Genomic DNA, 24,006 nt, shown 5'->3' with positions numbered 1-24,006 from the left:
AAACTTTGTGCGGAATGGAAGAGAATGCTACAACCAGGTCAACCTCCATGGATTTGTAGGGGTGCTTCTTGAACACAGGACGGGGTCTATCCTTGACCTCAACAACTAGTGGAGTAGAAATGGAGGACAATGATGCCATTTCAAATTTTCAAAAAACCAAACTCAGAAATGATCTTCGAAAAATACCTCAACTAACTATCAGATGCCCTAGATCACTCATCAAATCACTTTAAGCTCACTGATCACCCGGAAGCCTTGATCGCCTTGTTCTGCAACTCGAAAACACTATTTGCAAAGTGAATAATAACTCTCATATTTTCCCTTTTAACTTTGCAAACCCTAATTTCACTTTGAAATAAATGCACCTCAGATATCCAACTAAATGCCCTGCGCAACTAATGGATGTCGAAATCAGCCATCTGAATCCTGGATATCAACTGAAATTTGAGTCCTGTCATCTATAATCCATCGACTACAAATCTCATCAAGGGGTATTGCAAGATTTGCATGAGTTTGCCTCACCCTAAGGCCAAAATCCCTAGTTACCGGATGAAGGTTCTACACTGGATTCAGCTACATATCCATTATATGCCTTAGATTCATCTTTCTTTACCCACATCTTCTTATGTTGATCTTTGATCTCATCTACCTTTGCCTTCCCTTTTCATCCGATTTGTTCTTGTCTACCGGAGCACTATTTTTTCTTCTTCAGTACTTTGCAATGTGACCGATGTTGTTGCATGCTCTGCAAACAACATTATTTTGCATAGTTCTAAAGTTCATCTGATTTGGTCTTGTCCTACACTGATTAGATATATGTCCAAACGTTCCACAAGCATAGCATCTTTTGTTCTGAAATTTATTCATCACTGATGTACACATATTTGACTTGTGTCCAAAGTTATTGCATATTAAACACTGACCGGTAAAGGTAGGAACATTATTCATATTGTTCATCGTATTGTTATTGTTCATCATTCCATTATTCATCCTACTTTTGCATTGACTTTCCATATGACCAAACTGATTGCAAGTAAAAAATCTACCATTACATTTATGAGCATTAGTTTGTCTTACCGGAGGATTCTTGCTCTTCTTCTGATCAGGTTTTGTATTTCCTTGTCCAGATTCGAAGGATTCACCTTTCTCAAATCCTAAACCTCGTATGTCCTTTCCATGTCTTTGACTTTCCAGTATCTCATCAAGCCTTGCGGAACTAGCTTTGAATTTGTCTTTGTACTCATTAGTAGTAGCAAGTTCATCTCTCAAGATAGCAACCTGTCTTTAAAGTTCTTGACCATTATTCCTTGATTGTGTCAACTCAAGCTTCAACTGATCATTCTCATAAGTAAGCCTGAAGCATTCATGAGCTCTTTCCTTCAATGATTGTACCAGATTCTCTTCATTCTTCTTTCGGTCCTCAATTTCCTTGGTTAGCCTCATCACAATGGATTGCATCTCATTCTTCAAAGCAACATTTTCTCTCTTAAGCTTGTTAACTTCATCAGCTTTGTCTTGATATTCCATGATCTGATCTTCTTTCTCCTTCAACTTGTCCATCAATTTTTCCCTCTTCTCTCTACAAACACTTGCTTGATCCTTCAACTTACTAATGAATTCATCAACAGCATTCAGGTTCTTCTTCAGGGTACAAATCTCATTTCTAACTACATCAAGATCCTCAAGTGCCACATTGAGTTGTCTCTGAAAATTAGAATCTATTGAATCAATCTCCCAGATCTTCCTCAAGCGGTTAAGCTTCCTCAGAGGAACTATGCTCTGATACCAATTGTTAGAATTAGAGATCACTGAGAGGGGGGGTGAATCAATGATCTGCTGGAAATCAAATCCGCAAACTTATTCTTTATCCACTGGTTAGCAATGCATAACAAAAAAGAACATAAACATGCAATAAATAAACCACAGATCCATAACGCCGAAATTTTTACGTGGAAACCCAGAAAGGGAAAAACCATTGTGGTGCTGGAACCCACAATATTCATATACTATGGCCAGGAGTACATAAATATTACATAGATTGGGAATGCACTTGCATTCAGGCTCACTACCTAGAGCTCACTGCTCAATTACAATGAGCTACAACCTTCAAGGAAGTCTCATTGACTTACAATTTGATTACAATGAGAAAATACAATGAAATGCTCTGAGATAGCATCTGACAATGCAAGAATGAGTTTCGGTTAAGCACTAGATCTCTGACTGTACTCGCTCTACAAATACTTTGTTTCTGTCTCAGTCAGCTACCAGATTATCTGTAAACCAAATGCACACAAGAAACTGCGCTCAATCACACCAAAATGGATCACCACAATAGTATTACACCGAAAACCAATTGCCAAACAATCTTATATATCCAGTCTTAACATAAAAATAATTTCCTTCAAGTCAGCTTCAAGAAGTGTAATGTGTAGCTCCAAGTCGGCTTCAATCTCGAACAAAACATAGCACCAGACCAAAAGAGTATGATCACACGCTTCCTAAGGATCTTCCCATTCACCAAAAATAGAGATCAACCACCAAAATCACTGCTATCATCGGAAGTCATTCCCGACTAAAATATTACCAGGATAGCCTTGTTTTACCGATTAACTCCTACTTCCGGATAAGATGAATCACGATCGCCGGATCGAATCACCAAGAAGAGTTGTCATCAATGACAACCCTAGACCAATAAGCAACTATCGGAAGTCACCGGATGAGTGTCAATTGCCAACAATGGAGATATGCAAAGGATTTGAAATTCTTTGACCTAATCAAAGTGGTTGCCTTTAAGGTTTGGAAGGTGAGAGGGAAAAGCCATTTATTGAAAGAGTTGACTTGCTCCTAATCATGGTGATTAGGATTGTGCAAATGATTAAGAGGGGAGATTAGGTGGGTTAATGAGAGATTAGAAAGAAAATGGATAAGTTAGGAGGATTTGACATGAAAAGAGAGAATGAGTGGAGGAATTTAAAATTGAAGAATAATGATAATTAGGCTTCTAGAAGAATTAATTAGGCTAAGTGAGGATTAAAAGAAGTGATTTATAGGAATCACATGAATTAATTAACTAAAAGAGTTTTAGAAGAATAAATGATTTTAGGGAACTTTAGAAGAATGGATAAATAGTTAATTTATTGACGAATTAATTATTAGACTATAGTGACAAAAATAATTAAATTAAATTAATTAATTTTGAGAGGAATAATGGGTAACATAATTAGATAGATTAATTATGTAGAAAGGATAAATTAATTAAATATGTAATTTAATTAATTTTAGATGTCTACATTATCATTTTAAATGTGCTTGTGTGCATGTAGATAACAATGTTTTCATGTATGTGCACATATAACAAAGAAGATATATATGGTTGTATTCTTGTATCTTCATTGATTGTTTTATGTGAGAGAAGACGGGTGTCAAATATGAAGGAACGAAGAAGGATAGATTTCCACTTAAATCTATCTACTGGTAGACAACGAAAAAGATGTCTTAGCCAAAGTGTGTTTGATCAATTTATTATTAGTATATGTTGTTAATTTGATTGTTATGTTTCATACTTTGTCATATCATGATATTGTTACATTAGCACCTAGAATGTAGATATATTGCACTAGATTCAATTACTCATGCCAATTTTAGATTACTAGGCATCCCTGTGCAAAGTTAGGTGTTTTATATTAGGAAAGATTTTGGGGAAGTTTAAAGCTTCAAGATTAAGTGGAAAAGCACTTTGACAATGTTATCGCCCATGGTGTGCTTGATGGAGATTGAATGTCAAGGGAACCTATTAGGGTAGTCTTCAGTTTTGTACTCTATGTACTCTTGTATTCGACATTATGGTCTCATGTATAGGAAATAGTTTCCTTATGATTTTCATGTTCTTTAGGCTTGTATATTCAGACTCTATGTTGCAATCAAATACCATGTCTGTATTAATATATATTTGAGCAAGTCACTTTAATTTATGCTTAATTATGTGTGTGATTAAGCGTATTTATGTAATTTATTACTTTAATATTATGGAGGGTCTTACACTTACCATTAAACTTTGATTATGTTTGTTATGCTTTCTTGATATCCAATAAAATAAGAAACTTATGACAAACCCTAGCATATTTTCCTTCACCATTTCTCACAAAGCCCACAAATATTTTGAAGTCAAAATGACAAATTCAAGGGAAATTGAGAGGAATTGCAAATTAGTAATGGTAGGTGAATGGCACCTAGTCCCATTCTCCATCACTTTTACAAACTTTTCTCTACAATTTTCGCAAATTACCTTAAGGAACACAATTGACTAGGATGAACTCAACTAGTAAGAAAGTGGGTCATCCAAAGAAAAGTTCTAGGTTTGAATCCCCACAACATGAGAAAGTATTGAAATTTAATAAAATCATAGAAGAAAAGACTAATGATTATATATTTGTTTTGTAGGTTTGTGGCATCATCACAATTATTATATAAATTATGAATCAAAATTCACAATGTGAATTGCCCAATACAATTCATTGTTTGTCCTTACTCTTCCATAATGAAACTCTAGTGTAAAACCAATACTAAATAAAGTATGAGTGAATATTTCCTAACACATTGATAAAAAATAGATCTTGGAATTACAATCCACAACTTCGAATGGCTTCTTTTTTGCCCATGGTGAAAGTAGTAAGTACCTTTTGACTTTAAGGCTACAATTGTAAATCCTTTTGGCTCTCATGAAACTCAAGTTTGCGCAAGGATGGGATGCAACTAAGTCTATCCAAAACACTAGTGCCTATATAGGGAATCAAGGAAAATGGATGAACCATAGACAACCTTAGGCCATTTTTTCTTAATCACAATTTTGAAAAGAGTGGCCTCAAATTATTCACTTACAAGAAGGATAACTCTATAAACATCTCCCAAAATGACATCAAACTACTTGTACCACTTTTATGTTACCTATGTAATTGTATGCAACCTCTACATATAACCTCCAATTTAATAATGATAGGGATAGGCAAACAAATAGCTCAAATAGAAAATTATATTTGGTCACAAGGCAATCAAATGTATGTTTGGGTTTAGGGTTTACCTTACACCCAATATTATTAGTTAGAGGTTGAATAGGTTGTAATGTCATCTACAAAAAAACCAAACATATAACAATTGAAACGTATTAAATATAACAGAAATGTGGAAGATGGTTGTTATAGTTAGGGTAACAATATAGCCAATAATTCAATGCCTCCAAATATTATCTTCTAGATAAGAATGCAAAGTATAAACTCCTTGAGACAAAAATCACTCCAAAACATCTATACTCATATGAGAGTGAAATCAATTCCACTACTCTTATCTCGATACTTTCGTTACATGATGATCATACAACAAAATATGTCCCCATCTAAAAACCTCAAATCAAATAATATTAGAATTGTATTAAATTCTTAACTTACACATTACATATTTGATCAATTAATTACCAAAATTAATTTCATCTATAATTTAATCAATTTCACCCAAAAAAAAATTAACAAAAGTGCACACCTATCAGCTACTACATAACTCCATTTGTATTATAATAACATGGTCTACAAAGATAAAATCATCAATATTTCTTACTTAGACTTCAATGAATTGGATAAGGCAATGACATATAGCTTCTACTAATATTTGATAAAGTTAATAGAAATTTGCCACCTTCCAAGCTTTATCTTCAGCTGACCTCTAAGAAAATTCTCCATGGTTTTTAAATCATTAATGATAGTTGAATAAATAACCCCATTGATATCCCCTTCAATGAAAAGTGTGAGAAAGTAACATCCTTACATCAAATGTAGTTCACGGTTCAATTAGCACTTCTATTAAAATTATCAAGGAGAATAAGACTGAAGCAATAAATATTTTTCTTCTCATCCCAAGATTTTCGTTGCCAATTTAGGTCCCATATGATAAGGAGCCAACTAATCGTAAAACTTTGCATGACCAAAGCCAGCACTATCTTTTGCAACCATAAAGTTTTGGGACAATCCACCCCTAAGAGTAGTAAAGCTTGAATCTGAACAACGTGCATTCAACTACTCCTAAGTGCTTTAACTAATCTATTTGTTAGATTTGTCATTGATGTGGAAGATGAATATATCCTAGGTCATTTAATAAAAGCTTTGTAGTTAGCTAGATGTTATAAAATTATAGCTTTGAATCTAAACTTCCACCTTTTGTTAGAAATATTTGTAAATTTGTTAAAATGATCTTAGGTTATCTTCGATGTAGCTTAACTTTTGCCATAGTCATCAAATTTAGATTATCTTTTATATGATAGACAAGATTTGATGTAGGTTAATTTTTTTGCTACCGTCAACAGATTTTTATATATTATCTTCTTATTTATAGAGATGACTATGATAAACACTTTAATTTATTCAAAGAAAACGTGCATATTATCAAGCCTAATTTATCCATGGCCATCTATGGCATTAACTCCTCAACATAGTGTATGAGATAGGTCTAACTAAAATGTGTGCATGCATGCACACACATCACATATTTACATGCATGCACATGTTTGTATTCATGTTTGCGAGCACACACTAACACAAGACATTCAAATTACCACTTCAACGAATTAGAATTTCAAGGCTTCGGATCTATTATCTTGAGAATTTTGACAAGTCACTCGAGAGTTGCATAGACACAATACGTGACAAAGTTGTTTTTTACATGTAATGAAACATGTACACCATTGTTACTTGACATTACTGCACTAAAACCAGTTAGCACAATACTCTTCGTATCTATTCTAAATGTAAAATTAAAAACATATAATTTTGTCACATTAAATGTATTATAGATAATAAACATATTTTGATTAAGTAGGATTGTAAAACAGAACGTCTTTATAGCCACCACATGCAAAATATAGAATTGTAAAACAAGATGTTTCATTGCCACAATCTGCAAATTGCTTCTTTCCCTGTATATGTGAGGGCATGTTATGCATGGGCCTATTTTTTAATATCACGCACAATACGAATAAAAAATGATTTGAGGAAAAATTTACAAGTATACACACATGCTGAAAGCATGTTGAGGTTATATATATCTACCACTTGATCCCACTAGACGCAATCAGTCTTTGTTCAAATATATTCCTAAAGATTAACTTCCACAAAAAGAATGTGACTAGATTAAGTCTCTCAACACCCGGTTAACAAGCATCAAACATAATAATGCATGTTAATGAAAGATCCCTTGTTTGTTTCATCCTTTGCATGGAGAAAATTTATTTTCAGCAGCAAACAGTTAGTGTTTTGAACATATATTACAAAATATCCAAAGGAATTAGTCATGTGCTGGCGACCTATGTATGGAAGCAATTAGTCATGGTGCAAATCGCCTTGTCCACTCTGCAGCTATTCTGTCATGTTCTGCTCGATCAGTCACATATTGATGAGCAATGCTTGGCACAAGATATTCATCTGTCAATGGATTTAAAAGGAAAACATTCAGGTTTGCCAATTGCACGAGTTGTGAAAGCTTAAATGAATGAAAAAGATTTATTTGTCTGTAATGAAATTTTTTTATAGAACTTACATGGATTGATATCAGTTAACAGGGAACTAATTGAAAGCAACACTTTGGATATTGTTAAGGTGGGACTCCATTTATCCTTCAATATGTCCAAACAAATTTGGCCGCTTGAGTCAATGCTGCAATGGTAAATTCGAGTTCTAAACACCACCTACATACAGAATAATAACATTAGTAATTCTAACATGCATTACCATGAGGTAAACAAAATGAAATCTTGTTCCTGAATTGATGTGGATAGTTGTCTACTTATTTCTTTATTTGTTAGAAAGTACAACACAGTTATGACTAAGAAAATAAGAAAGATAACAAGCCAAAAAAGTCTAAGTCATGACAAGCTGTTCGCAAATATATCTAACACTAGACAAAAGTCCACTTTATCTCTATATAATTTCAAGAAAAGGACATGTTCCTGTTGCAGAATCTCCATAAAATTATTGCCCTTCCAAAACTTACAAAGCAAATCCCCATCGGGATCTCTAGTGTGAGGAAACAATGTCTTACTCCCAATGAATAGAAAGACCACATTAAGAATTATTGCGATGTTTCATTGCCAATAAGATTCCATGCAATCTACTAGAAGAAACAATGGTAAAAGACAAAATCAGAATCCAGTTGCAGTCATTTCTGATAGTTGATCGATTCACTCAATTAGGCATCAACCACTAACAGAAATTATGCAATCAAGTAATTTTCAATAGTCTTTTAACATTGTTTTGTGTGTTAACTTCAACAATTTAATCAAGATAATAATTTGATAGTGAAAAATGGTCCGGGCAATGAGCAAAAATGCTCTGACACCGAGCCAAAATCTAAGGAAAACAGAAATCATATGAGAAGTACTGATATATAAATTTCTTGAAATGATATATCTGATTTAAAAATGAAAAGAAAAACTGTTCTGATGCAACCATTGCGCAGAACAGCCAAGGATCTCATGTCAGTCATTCCTAATTGTGAAAGCAAACAAACCTTCATTGCATTAGATGTCGATCGTGCTAATTCACACAACATTGCATAAACAATAAAATCCTTGTTACAATTATTATTTTCATACTTACAGACGAATAATAACTCTCCTATATTTCAACACACTCCTAGAAAGGCTTTAATAATAAAATTATCACATCCTTGCTTTATCCTATTGACACAATTATGGCCATTAATAGATTTTACTTTCCCTGCTTTGCTAAACCAATTAATAACATTTACCAGGCTTTTCTCTAAAGGATTTATTAAAAAGATAACCCTATCCCTACTTTATCCTATTGACACTATTATGGACGTTGCTAGACATTATTTTCCCTGCTCTGCTAAAGCAAAATAGCATTTACAAGGATTTTCTCTCATTCTAGTCCATGTGTAGAGATACGGTTTACTCTCATCTACCTTCCTAAAACATACTTACTCTTTTATCCATGTTGTATCATCCTGAAATATACTTATCCCTTTTTTAATTCATATTCCTAAAATGCACTGATATTTTGTTAACGTGAAAAAATTTCTTCTGTCAAGAATCCTTCGTGAAAGGTATAAGACTATTAAGTCTGCTTCTCCTGAATCATTGCAAAGCATAGACAATAAGTGTATTATAGGTTCCACCCAAGTGGCTTCCCCTATTGGTATTGCACCCAATTGGTAGCTCCTTAATCATTGCAAAGCATAAACAATAAGTGTATTATAGGTTCCACCCAAGTGGCTTCCCCTATTGGTATTGCACCAGATGGAACCCCCAATTTCTTAGCTTTCTATCACTATCTTAAGGCCAATTACCTTCATCATAAAAATTTAGATTGGTTTGCAGCTGAATAAGGCATCCTTCATCTATTCAATGAGTTACATGGCAAAGAATGATAGCAGGTCTTGGCTTCCAGATTTCCAGTATAAAAAATCATCACGCTGGTAGTTTTAAATAAAAGGGATGATAAAAAATTGCCAAGTATATCACATGTTTTCATATAATCAAATCAAACCCTCATTTAATCAAATCATACCCTCATTTATCAAAACTCTAAACTTTCCATTCATTGTTCATTGCAAGGGGAGCAGCCAGAAGGAAAAGACAAACTTATGCTACAAAAATCATTCTTTTTTTGATGCTCTACCTGATTTATAGGTTCATTTCATCCAAAAACCAGTGAACGTTTCATACCCAATAAACTTTTGGTACGATTTGCCAGATCTTGAAGAATCTCTCTTATTGAAACAAAACTTTGTTTTATGAAATAAAAACTATTTTGCATATGTTCCCAATGATCTATTTTGGGATACATGTGTAACCTCAACATAACAGATCGACTACCATTATTAGTATTCCACCAAAATCAAATCATGCAAATTAGATATTATACTCGATAACGAGGCCAAAGAAAACATCTGATTTTTTGCCTTGTATCTATGCAAAGAGGTTCATCTTTTTCGATGAGACCTTCATCATTTAGTATCTCTTTACTATTTAATCCTATACTTTGATCTATAGGGGTTTCCAGATTCAAAAGATTCAATATTCAAAATTCTCTACGACTTCTTGGAAGAAAAATATGTTCGAAAATGAAAGAACTTGAAATTTTTTCATTTACATCCTCAATAGTTTTGTTTTTTCTTCGTCGTTGAGATCTATCAAAAAGTTGAGATCTATCAAAAAGATTTACATCCATTCTTTTTTACTTTAGTTTTAAGAAGAGACTTGCAATTTTATATATCAAAAATCGGTCATTAAAGTACCCCGGTACAAGTGGCATAGATCTTCGCCTTTCATTGGCAAAAATTCTCAAAAAATCATTCTTGTTAACATAGAAGCAATTCTTGAGATACAAAATAGTTTCCAATAAATCCAAGTCAAGCTCCCCGTTTTCCAAATAGGGCGTAGTTAGTTGGTCTACAATGGCTTCATTGCCTAATTTCTTTTTATCTAGAAAACGAGACGCATTTCTGCCCTTGGAAAGCCAAGGAGTTACTGGCATTTTTCGAGCTTGTATTTGGTTTTCCAAATGTGAATATTTTTCGCCATTTCTCAATACGGCAATTTATCCAGCGAAAAGGATATGCGATCTTGATTTGAATACCTTCTTTTACATAGTCTTTGATCCAATCTTTGGGCACATCAATGTCCGTCAATTCATATCCATCATAATTGCATTTGATATAAAATTCCCTATTCAAATTGGACCAATCCTACTCCCATTTGTGGGCCTGAAATAATAAAATACAAGCAATGTTTTTGGCTATTCTTAATGAAGGGAAATATAATCTTTTTCGAAGATATGTATGTGTGAATAAAACACCAGCTCTGAGATAGTGAAGCAATTCCCAATCGAAGCCCTTCTGTATTTGACGGTGACGATTTTCCATTCTTTTGCTTTCGATCCAAAACTCCTTTTGACTTCTTACATGAGTATTTTAACTACTCACATAACCATCATAAATCTTTATGAGCAACAAGAATATTGGTTGAAGCTCTCAAATCTTGATATTCCTCCCTCAAAGTTCCTTGGTTTGAAATAGTTGGTTGTCACATTTAACGTTCACTATGCAAAAAATTTATTAGTACAATAATCATATCGTGTTGTGTTCCCGGTAGTCATCCACACCACTATGAAAGAACACTCCATTTATGTTTCCAGTTGACTAATTTATTGATCTCACTCTATAATGAGCATAATATGATTCACTAAGAGGATTCTTGACACAAGAAGATGTCATATGTGATCAAAGAATAAGTTTTATTGAAAAGTCAATATAAAGAACAAGTTTATTCTAGGAAAAAGAATAAGTTTTATTCTAAGAGGAATTAGTAAGCATAAAGCATAAGTTTATTCTAGGAAGATTGTGCAAAAAGGAAGCCTACTTCATGTGTATAGGATGGGAATAAAATAATGCTTAGGCTTAATATTAGCTTAGTAAGGAATAAAGCAACGGAAAGGATAAAAATTGTCATGAGAAGATTAAGAAAATAGAGACATACAATAGCCGCTCAAATACAGTGCTTCTTCTCTCTCTTTAGATATTTGGATCCATGCTGCTCTGATGCCACTAATGAAAAGTGGAGAAATGGCATTATTATGGGCTTTAATTTTACTGATTCAAATAATAAATGTACAATGTCATAGGGCAGGGCTAAAGGCCTCATCAACCTCTTCATCAAATTAGTGTCCCATATACTTGAGAGATAAATAACTTCCTGACTACATAACTATGCCCAATCATCATTATTTACAGGGAGACTAAAGCCATCTAAAGTCTAATATAATAAATCAAATTTAACTATAAACTTTAGGTGACCCTTAGAACCCTTACACTTTTGGATCATGTAATAACATCTTCTTAGCATGTGAAGATCCATTCCATGTACAAGACAGCGTGAGTTTTTCCTATGGTTTCCAGGTAATAAGTACTATTACAGGCAACAGGGACACAAATAATTGTTGGAGATAAGTACATGGAGATTGAAAAATAACCAAATATTTAGATAATTTGAATTTAGAAAAAAGTTGTATACAATGAATAAGCAACTTTAAAGAATATAAAATAGTGGAATGCTTTAAAAAAACTTAAAAAACATTTGTATGTCATGTCCTATCCATGATATACTATTTCATCCTAACTTAGCTTGATGTCAACGTGAAGAAAATGGCCTTATTCATAAGACCCCGGCATTTTCTAATTGTCTCAGCTGACTCATGTGACAACAACGTATGTTAATATGATAACTAATAAAGCGATCAAAGTATAAACCTTTGTTATACGTCAAATATTACATGACATATAATACTGACGATATATAATATATATAGACATATCATGAGATACGATAGCAACTACAGATGTTGCAGCAATATTACTGTTTGTAATAGTTAATTGACAAGTCAGCAAATAAGCCTACCCGATAAGGTGATTAGTAATATGCAGTTTACATTAACAAGACAAAACAACTAATATTTAATCAGAAGAAATTCATTATCCTAGAACAAGTGTGATTTATATTAACCCTTGTTAAGGTGTGATTCATTATGTCTACAGAAGCAATTAAGATCAGTTAAGGTTGAAGGGACATTTGGAAGGGTCACCACCCCATGAAGAATGATGTCCCTTGCTAAGAGAGATTACTCTACGACTCCTCTCCAAAGTTATATAAGATGGTTCTGTATTTGAGGCATAAAAAGGGGAGACGAGATGAATATGAGATATCGTCTAGAGAGACAGAAAAAAAAAGGGAATTCACACAAGGCAGAAAAACACGTCATCAGCAAAACGGTACTTCTGCATATCAAGCACGGTAACATCTTTCCTAAAATGTTGATCAGATTTGTATATGCACACTGTTAAGACTCACAGTCACAGTATTAAAATCATAAGGAAAAAATGTCATTAACTTCAGTAATATACAGATAATTGGTCATAATGACATGAATAGATTAATTCACTGAACTCACAATTTGATGGTGAATCGCTCATAATAGATACAAGATGTATAACACGAAGGACTATAAAGGAATCATGAATGCTCAAATCATGTTGCTAAGCCTAAAATGTTAAGCACGTAAATCAGAATTACAATCATAAATGACAATCTTAAATAACATCACATGTAACAAAGGGGATTAATGAAATAGTTACTGTTTATGCAATTTGATAGAAACATCATAGAGTTATATAAATACTATCTCAGCAATCATAATAATAACACGATACAGTGAATATAAGGTGTACACATTTAATATGAAAATCTGTATAATAAATCATGGATAGAAATTAACAATCAAGCTATAAAGAAGATGCCTATAAGAATTTAAAGAACTATAATCAGAATGACTGCACTTACCTGTGAGGGAGGGAATGGAGGTGTAATGGAGAGGTTAAGAGAGACTCGTAAGTTGGCTGTCCTGGAACAACCCTAGAGGCATCTAGGACCTTGAGAGCACTTACCTTGAGGAGTCTAGCAACCTGGTTACAGCCTCATCCCAAACTCACAAGGTAAGAAAGCCATGAAGAGGGTTGATATATGAGGAGATCAGTTGGAGTCACCAATTGGAGCAAGAAGGTTGGATGAAACAACCTCTCTTGGGCTTGGGTAGAGAGACTCCAAAACAGACCTCATAGTATCCTCCCTCCAAAATCATATTTATGTATAATTTCAAATTTATATCATAATGTTAAACCTACATGTTTATTAACAGAGGAATGTACCTATTTGCATATGGTTTCAATGTTATATGCAGGATATTATATTTAATCATATGTTTTCCAATTGACCAGGTATAATCTCTAAACCTAATTTTATAATTTTCTGATTCTCAGTACAGTTGTTGGTGTTGGAAATAAGCCACACCTGGACCAACGATGGACTGGTCCAAGAGGGGCCAGTAGCTCAGTGGTAGAGCACTCCAGCAGCGTATGGAAGGTCCTAGGTTCGAGTCCTAGCTGGTCCATGTCTCAACATGGTATCAGAGCCAGGTCCAGGCTAGGAGCCCCAAGCACACGAGAGGTGTGGCTTAAGGGGGGGGGTGTTGGTGTTGGAAATAAGCCACACCCGGACCGACGATGGACTGGTCAAAGAGGGGCCAGTAGCTCAGTGGTAGAGCACTCCAGCAGCGTATGGAAGGTCCTAGGTTCGAGTCCTAGCTGGTCCATGTCTAAACAACAGTATTTAGATGGGGACATTACATTGTAAGTACTGAAATAGATGTCAACAAAAACAAAGGTTAATTACATTGATATTTTACGATCATTATCATGCTATGAAAATTTATCTTAAATTGTAATCAACTAAAGATTGCAGACAAAGACTGGGAGGGGAAAGCCATTATTTTAAAAAACGGTACAAGGGCCCTCAAAGACGACTATATTTTCAAAACAGTTGATAAAACTTCAATACATGTACACATCTTAAGCCTTATTAGTTATTATTGATTCACTGCATACTATTACCCATAGTTACAGAACTTGTAGAGTCTGGCCTAGACTCGGTGAGTCCCGAGGTGGGTCACCTCTGCCGAAGCTAGAGGACCCTGGACTCGGACTCGGCCGAGTCTGGCCGGGTCTACGCAGATTCGCTGAGTCCTGAGCCCCAGACTCTGCCACCCAGCAAGTAAAAAAACAGGCAAAAAAAATCAAAAAGTCAGTGTAGTCTCCATTAGAGACAAATTTCAAGGACATGAGGAGTGATAAAGCCAATGCAAACCTTGGACTTTGATGGATATTCTACAAATATTATTTTCTAAGCATTAGATATCAGCCCCGTTGAATAATTTTGGGGGAAATTGCGCTGATAAAAGTGGAAAATTTAACCTTCGAGTCTAATTAGGCTCCATATAACAACATTGGTCAATATTTATATCAAACTCAGATTTATGAAATTCTCTATTAAAGTTATTTCTACAAATCTGTTCAGTAAGAGTTGTTCATTTATTATAATTTAGTTGCTACTCTAAGTACAAATATCTTTGTTTAGTTGAATAAGATTGAATGCAAATATGTTGGAAGACACGGCTGATAAGGTGCAACATGTTGTAATACTCTGAGTTCTTATAAAATATCAAGCTGGTAACAACCAGATCTGCTCTGCAAATATTATTTTCTGAGCATTAGACATTTTGCAAATGTTTGTTATAATTGTTTGGAATATATTACAAGGACTTGGGGTGAAATTGGTAAGGGTATCTCGCAGTGGTATCAGGGATTTGACCCTACTAGCCTGCCAGGTTAAGAGTTGCAGTTGTCAGACAAAGATGAAGTCCAATCAGAATCACATTGAGGAATTCAATACAGAGTTTATAAAGTGTTTGCAGGGGTTCCACATATATTGGGAAGATTTTATGAATTAGATTCATCAGATTTCCACAGTCCATGTTGTTGATTTGCATTTATACTTATGTGATCAATGTAAACTTGTGTATGTGCTTCTATTTGATGAGATTATTGTGCCTTTAATGTTTATTAAATTATTTATTAAAGGATGCATGAAACAGGTTTTAAATCCTCAAGAAAAATTGAATTTCTTGGGTTTTTCAATTTGCCGAGTCTGGGTGCCGAGTCCGAGTTCGAGTCCGAGTCAAAAATCAGCTTGCCAAGTCCAAGCGGAGTCAAAGTCTTGTAACTATGCTATTACCTCTCTAGGATTTGATAAGAATTGTTTCTGCTACAAAAGAAACTATGAGTTTTTATACACAAAATAGAAAACTACAAGTCTATCAGTGCATTCCTTTAGTTCTTTTAGCAGTGTCAACCACATATCAGTACTTCAGGAAAATCCAACATAATTTAAATGATGTATCTGAGAAACCTATATAGAAATTCCAAAATTCTGGAGATATATAGAGATTCAACAAACCTTTATCTGAAATCTCCTAATGTCTGGAGATACGTTACACCCTTAATCTCATAGTGCTAATAAGGTTATGAGTAGTCAGCTTGTGGCTACTTCTTTATTAACTCGTGATAATTATCATATTATTTTTAACATATTTAGGTCATCGTAGGTATTATAATTAGGTATTAAGTCAGTCTAGATGACATCCAGGGCATAAGTAGGGTATATGTAAGCAGTAGCTTGTGGTTAATTTATTATTATCAGATTGTAAATTGTGTTCTCAATTTACACTAGAAATAATTTAAGGTTTGCCCTCTTTAAGTGGCTTGTTATTCTCAATTATTATCAATTATTTGCAGCATATTTCCTATTACAAATGGTCTCAAAGCATGATCTTGGCATCATGAAGGAATGAAATTAGGCAAAAAAATAATTATTTTGGAAGTCCTTCTGTGAAGAGCATATCTCTCTCATTTTAGCAATTTTTTGCTTCAATACCTCGGCTCAAAGAGAGTCCTTGGACTTGAAATTTGTATAAATTGTGCCACTCAATTAATGAATTAATGAATGATGGAATGTTACTCTTAATTTACCATTTATTTGTGCATTTAATTTTGTTGGTTGAGTCGTAGATGCAGGTTGAACATGTCAATGGCACAATGCACCCAAAACAGATGCAATGCTGCGCTTTCACTAGGAAACCCAATCAATCTACCTTTGGCGCATCACCTCCTTTTTCCATTTGTTTCTCTAAACACTTTCCTCTAAATCCTTTTCTCTACAAGTCTTAACATAAATAGGATCCATCCTTCTCTAGAGGTTGCTCAAGCATTGCAGATATTGGCCTGAAAGTCCAATGCTATTGTGCTAACACTGCCATAGGCCTCCAACATTTTTTTGTGACTACTTGAAACTTTATTCTTGAAGCTCCCTCCAACATTTGTTTGCCAAGAATTCGTTTTTGAAGGAACACATCAAACAATTTTACAATCTTCCAGGAATATGGGCTGTGATCTTGAAAATTGTCTTTCTAAAGTGACGGATTCAAAGTTCAAACCCATTGAACTCATACTCTGGTTTTTGATGAAGAAATCACAATTATTTGCTCTACTGTAGAACTCTCATTCACCTAAGAACTCCATGCTACTGAAACTATGTAATGTCCCCACTTTGAAATAGAATTTAATAATATATAATAATGATAAAATTAAAATACAAAAGAATAAAATTAAAATATAAAAGAATATAATTAAAATTTAATTAAGTTAATGAATGGTCAAAAGACATGAAATGAAAAGTTGCGACTCCCTCAAACATGAGATATAAAAGGGAGGAGGGAACCTCATTTGAGAGGGGAGATAGAGAAAGGAAGAAGAAAAGGAGCATGTAAATCAAGGAAAGATTAGTGGAAGAAGAAAAGGAATGGGAAGAAGATAAGGAAGTGGCTCTTTCAAATGGCAGAAATTATGAAGGGTTGCACTCTTTCAAAAGGGTACTGCCTATGAAAGGTTGTGTCTCTTGCCAAAGGACATATATGATGAAGAGGTGTGACCTCTCCCTCACATTGGGAGATAAAAAGGGAAGAAGGTTCATTTGAAGAGGGGAAGAGAAAGGAAATCAACTAGAAACCCGAATAAATAAATAATATTAAGCATAAAGTCCCTATGCATTATATGTGTTTGGGTCTAATGCATAAAGCATGGACCATGCTCTTACTGATTTGTTAATTTGTCATCCATATAGAAATGGATGTAATTAACATATTATCGTTAATATATATAATTATATATTCCTATCATTACTAATGATGAAGACTCCTTAAAAGCTATAGCCAATCCATCATGCCATTATGGAGGGGAGGTAGGACATATCAGGAGGGCAAGTAGCAAAAAGCTCCATTCAAGTAGTGGTAACCCCGAGTGGGGTTGGGAGGCCGAATGGTGAGTGCCATTAACAAGCTCTTGGGCTTAATTAATAGGCTCAATGCCCCTTTATGATCCCCTAGGTGCTTCATAATGTGGATGAGTAATTGGGAAAAGCCTAAAGGGAATACACATGCAAATTATGTAATTTACAATGATGATTAAGATAATGTTCCTAACCCTAGTCGGAAAGATTGATCTTATATCAAACATGATTGAGAGGTCTCAATTATGATTTAATTGGTAAAGTTATACCTCTAACTATCTTACATCTCGGATTTGAATGGGATTTGTGATTTTAGGGCAAAAACTAGGGCATTTACAAAAGGGGACATTACATAAGGAGATATTTTACTTGGTAAAGATATAAACCTAACCCTAACTTGTTGCAATTGTGATTCTAGGGCAAATTCTAGGGTAAATCCGGAAGGGGACATTACAAATGGTATCAAAGCTTTGATCATGCCATCCTAAAAGGTAAAGATGAATCAATGAATGCATTCTAGTTGATAAGAAGGGATCTAACAATATGTGTTTTTATGTGTATGCTCCGTGTCTACATATATTCATGTGTATGCTTCGTGTTTTTGTGTATGCTCCATGTTTGGGTTCATACCTAATGTGTTTCCAGCATGTTTATTCCATGTGTGTTTCCAAAGCTATTTCATATTGGGAATCATTTTGAACACTCCATGATCATTGATTGATGACAAGCAATCTTGGGTGGGGTGGACTATAAAGTCCCCACTTTGAAATAGAATTTACTAATAAACAATTATAAAATTAAAATACAAAAGAATAAAAATAAATTTAAATTAAAATATAAAAGAATATTATTACCATGTTTGGGTTCATACCTAATGTGTTTCCAGCATGTTTATTCCATGTGTGTTTCCAAAGCTATTTCATATTGGGAATCATTTTGAACACTCCATGATCATTGATTGATGACAAGCAATCTTGGGTGGGGTGGACTATAAAGTCCCCACTTTGAAATAGAATTTACTAATAAACAATTATAAAATTAAAATACAAAAGAATAAAAATAAATTTAAATTAAAATATAAAAGAATATTATTAAATATAATTAAATTTAATTAAGTTAATGAATGGTCAAAAGACATGAAATGAAAAGTTGTGACTCCCTCAAACATGAGATATAAAAGGGAGAAGAGAACCTCACTTGAGAGGGGAGATAGAGAAAGGAAGAAGGGAGGAAGCATGTAAATCAAGGAAAGATTAATGGAAGAAGAAAAGGAATGGAAAGCAGGTAAGAAGCAGGTAAGAAAGTGGATGTTTCAAATGGCAGAAATTATGAAGGGTTGAACTCTTTCAAAGGGTACTAATTGTAAAAGGTTGTCTTTTGCCAAAGGGCATACATGATGAAGAGGTGTGACCTCTCCCCCACATTGGGAGATATAAAGGGAAGAAGGTTCATTTCAAGAGAGGAGGAGAAAGGAGATCAAGTAGAAACCTGAATTAATGAATAATATTTAGCCTACAGTTCCTATGCATTATGAGTGTTTGGCTCTGATGCATAATGCATGGACCATGATGTATGCGTGTGTGTGTGTGTGCATAATTACGAATGATGAAGATTCCTTAAAAGCTACAGCCAATCCACCATCCCATTATGGACGGGAGGTAGGACATATGAGAGAAAGTAGCAAAAAGGTCCATTCAAGTAGTGGTAACCCCGAGTGGGGCTGGGAGGCTGAATGGCGGATGCCATTAACAAGCTCCTAGGCTTGATGGTTAGCCTCAATGTGCTTTGTATGATCTCCCAAGTACTTCATAATGTGGATGAGTTATTGGGAAATGCGGAAAGGGAATCCACGTGTACATTATGTAATTTACAATGATGATTAAGATAATGTTCCTAACCCTACTAGGAAAGATTGATCTTATATCGAACATGATTGAGGAATCTCAATCAGGATCTAATTGGTAAAGTTATACCTCTAACCATCTTACATCTCATATTTGAAAGGAATTTGTGATTTTAGATCCAAAACTAGGGCATTTACAAAAGGGGACATTATATAATAAGATATTTTACTTGGTAAAGATATAACCCTAACCCTAACTTGTTGCAATTGTGATTCTAGGGTAAATCCGGAAGGGGGCATTACATACTAGAATTTCAAAAGGGCCCCTACTTGTTTAATGTTTTGCAGACCTTTGTATTAATCTTCAATTAGGCATTCCCTATTGTTCTACGGTTACCCACATACAACACCCCCATACACTTAGTGCCCTTACATCTACTGCCACATTTGCCAAATGAAGCATCTAGCTATATCTTGCTTGTGGGCATTTTGTAGGCAAAGTTACAAATGGCATTCTTAGTTGAGGTGCATAACAAAATCTCACTTTGAAGAGGTTGCACTTGTATAAATCCTATGATTGAGAGAAGCCTTGGATGAGAAGAAAAGAGAGTAAGCATACTACTAGCGGCAGAAATATGAGGCAAAAATGGAGCATTGGCCACTCTCTATTTCCATTATCCCATTTGACCTCCTCTAGAAGACATCTATGAGTTAGATCCCCAATTGCAAATGGAGAAGGAAGAAATGCACTCCTAGTTATACAAGAGTAGATTTGCACCTCTCAAGGTCATGTTCCATAGATCTATTGTGTATAATGAGGAACCTAAGCCTAACGAAGGGATCTTTGGCAGACCCATGGCTACATCATTTGTAGATGCTAGCAATTCTTCCCCCTTCTCGAATGCAAGAAACAACAAGGACCAGCTGCTACCTCCTTTTGAAGAGTTTGTGGGGCCTGAAATCTTTGATGACATCATTTTTTTTGGCTTTGATTCTCTTTGGCAGGCCATTCCACAACATCAAATATATTTTGCCTTGGCTTCAAGCGAGATCTCCATGAGCACATCATCTTTGGCACCATCTTTGACTTCTACCAGCATTATTTGTTGGCATTCTCATTCCTGCTTTGCTTCTATTCCACATGCACGCAAGTCTTTAGAACTCTTGTATCCAGATGTGCTCTAACATGCTCTCAACAGAAAATTGTGCTTGGCATCAAGGAATCACATTGGAGCTGCTATTCCTAGACCCTACAAGGGGTGCTACACCTTTGCCCCACCAATGACTACTGCTCTCAAGCCCTTGCTCCAATACAAATGGATATATAGAGATTCGAGAACACTATGTGAAAAATACGCTGACCAATTGTGCATTTTGACTCTATGCCCAATTCATGAAGGCGCCAAATTTTGGATTCGAAGTTTACAAGAAAGTTTCCTCAATAAGTTGTCAAGAAGGTACTAAACATTTCAATACGTTTGGATTTTATTTAAAACCTACAAAGCACATAGCATGTCGACTGGAAAAATTTATAATGAGCTCTTGAAATACATGCAATACTTCCTAGGGCAAGGTGGGACAAGTAATCTAAAAGATTCCCTTTTAAATAGATACTCTTTGAGTCTCGTCTATTGGATCCCCTTTTGGATCAATGGTTAAGGATTGCCCTTCCTTGTGGGGCAATCTATAAATATTGGTTTCCCCACTTTTTTGTAATGATCTTTGGGTCTGTTAAGTAGTGTATAGTCTCTACTTTATGTTGCTTCAGAAACTTACCTCAAAGAGTCCTTGAATTGAAACTTTGTGTTCTTCCTGTTTATGGTCCTCAAGAAAAAGCACCGCAATTAATGAATGATAGAATGTTGTTGTTATTTTATTGTTTATTTGTGCAATTCATTTTGTTGGTTGACTCATAGATTTAGAGGTTGAGCCAGGCCCAGTCACACAACACACTCAAAGCAGATGGAAACTTGAGCTTCAAAGAGGAAACCCAATTGATTCATGCTTTGGTTTAGCGTCTCCTTTTTCCATTTGTTTCTCTACACCCTTTCCTCCCAATATTTTTCCTTGCAAATCTTAGTGTAGAGAGGAACCAGCCTTCTCTGCAGTTTTTTCAAAAGTGTGAACTTTTGCCCCAAGCTTCGAATGTTTGTTGCAAAACTTGCAACCACGCCACCATGGGCCTCCAACAAACAGTATTAATTGTATCAAAAGAAGTATCTTGGAAATAATTTGGGTGGCCAGCAGCCCCACTCTCCAATGTGGGAATCTTAAAGACCTGCCAAACTCCAATTTCCCCATTGATGTATTGGCAGTGGGAGAGTTTAAGTATGGCAGCACATTCAGACTACACATTGTAAGGCTCTTTCCTTCCCCTCTATTTATGTTTAGGCATGCTTTCAATTTGTTCTGTGTGTAATGGTTTGATGGTACTATGAAGTTGTCTTGGCTTCTTGCGAATATCTGCACTTTTAATCTTATTTTTCAATATTATTTGCAGTAATGCAATATGTAATGTGTATAAATGTGTGTTTCACTTTATGAAGTCCTGCTTGGGGTGATCTAAGTTTTAATAAGGAAAGTTAAGTTTTGGGAGCATGATGATTCTTAATTTGGAAACGATGCTCTACTTCCTTTCCATGAAATCACTAACCTCTCTCTAGTTCATTCTGTCAGTCATCTGTATGAATCTTGCAATATCCTCTCCACCAGTAAAATTCATCATTACCCTTTGACATTTCTAGGTTGGTTCCCTTCAACTGGATCTTTAAGGAAAGATCAAAGAAACAGTTGAGTTTTCTGGGCTTTTTGCACTGTCTTCTGTCTGTTTCCCATTTCACTATTGAAATGGAAGAATGTGTGAGAGTCACAATCACAAGTTTTTTAGAGAAACAAATCTCCAACTAGGATTGAACTGACATTTCCTGGTTTTAAAAGTATGCGTTTGGAAAACAAATAGCTCTCTCGAAATAAGAAAGGAAGGACTTTTAAGTCTAAGCATTCTTCTTGGTATTGGAGATATTCCTGGGGTGTGGATTTTTGAAAAATATTATCCAACCTTCGTTCATGGCTCCTCCATGACCCTTGTAAGCTTGGATTGGATTGCTCAGCAATGAATTAATTTTGATAAGAAATGTTGTTCCATCCAAATTGAGTTTGGCCCTATAAGGGTTTGAAGCTTTTGAAGACTCAATTTGGTAGTAGATGCATTATTTAATACTTCTCTAGAAAATCAAGAATTTATTACATCCTTTTATGTATTTTTCAAGCTGCTCTATGAGATGGTTATTGTGGAACCCATAAACATAGTTGCCAAGAAACTCCATTATAGGAATGCAGACCATATCCCTCTCCCTATGCCACAATTTCTGGTGTGTAAGGTAACAGAGGCAAAAGACAATAAGCTGTTATGCCTTTGATGAAGTTCATTCTTCTCTCATGAGTCTCGTGGACGATCTAAATCCAAGCAGCTCTTGGATGATACTGTCTTGGTGGTGAAAGTACTTGAATGAATGCAGAGAGGCCATTTTGAATATAGAGAGTCACGGAAAGCTTCAAAGATGAAAAGCTGCTTACATAGGCCTCAACAAATCTGTTAAATGCTCAGTTATCTGGTACATTGGGCTAGGGGGCTGTTAAATAACTTAAAAGTGTCTTGGAGGTTATGAAAAGAGCAGTCAACAACCTGGTATACTTTGAAAGTGGCTCACATGATTGGCATCCAGCCTATATTATTCAGAGCAAGCAATGCCCTTGTGATTCGCGAAGACATGTTCCAAACGGAACTTGGTGTCAAGGAAACTCTTGATAAGATACTAAAACTAATTAAGGATGACGTGAGAAAATGATCATCCAAGGTTGAAAAAAATGATGCAATCTGGAAAAAGAATGAAAGTGGATGTTTGAAATCTGGAATTGTATGCTGATAAGAGCCTAGTATGATTGTTGTGTCAAATGAATTGAAGTTCGATGAAGAGGAACCGGATATGATTAGAGTAGAGAGCCAATGGCAGTTCCTGACTCAAATGAAGAGGAGGTCAATGCATTAAATTAATCTATCATTTGATGGTGGCTGCAATCTTGCATAATACTCTTGCGAATGGAAATATTTTAATCCGTTGCAGCTATTTTTTGTGGTAAAATATGAAACTCTAATTTATGCACAAGAACAGGGAGATTAGCAGCTGCATTTTGGCTCCAATACCTTACTGTTATATACTATTAGATGGTTGGAACATCTACAGATTGTGATGCACTTGCATCTGGACAGATTTCGGCAGTCTCTTACAGAATAATTGGACAAGGTGGAAGACCAACTGTGCTCTATGCATGTCTTTTCTGTGTGATGTCTCTATCATTTGACAGTAGTAGT

At 35.0% G+C, this 24,006-nt stretch overlaps 1 protein-coding gene across 1 annotated transcript in view; it reads right to left on the bottom strand.

Moving 5' to 3' along the window:
- Positions 1-7,014: 7,014 nt before the first annotated feature.
- The window catches only part of LOC131066314 (uncharacterized), a 36,564-nt gene continuing 19,572 nt past the window's right edge, over positions 7,015-24,006 (bottom strand). Inside the window, exons 3-4 of the mRNA XM_058001047.2 lie at positions 7,579-7,726; positions 7,015-7,463 (exon numbers count right to left, since the gene is read on the bottom strand). Coding sequence (XP_057857030.1) covers positions 7,366-7,463; positions 7,579-7,726 — 246 coding nt within the window. The 3' untranslated portion in view covers positions 7,015-7,365. The remainder of the gene's footprint in view (positions 7,464-7,578; positions 7,727-24,006) is intronic.

The sequence above is a fragment of the Cryptomeria japonica genome, chromosome 8, assembly GCF_030272615.1.
Source record: "Cryptomeria japonica chromosome 8, Sugi_1.0, whole genome shotgun sequence".
NCBI lineage: Eukaryota > Viridiplantae > Streptophyta > Pinopsida > Cupressales > Cupressaceae > Cryptomeria > Cryptomeria japonica.
The sequence above is the reverse complement of the archived record's forward strand: the minus strand, read 5'-3'. Positions and strand labels throughout refer to the sequence as shown.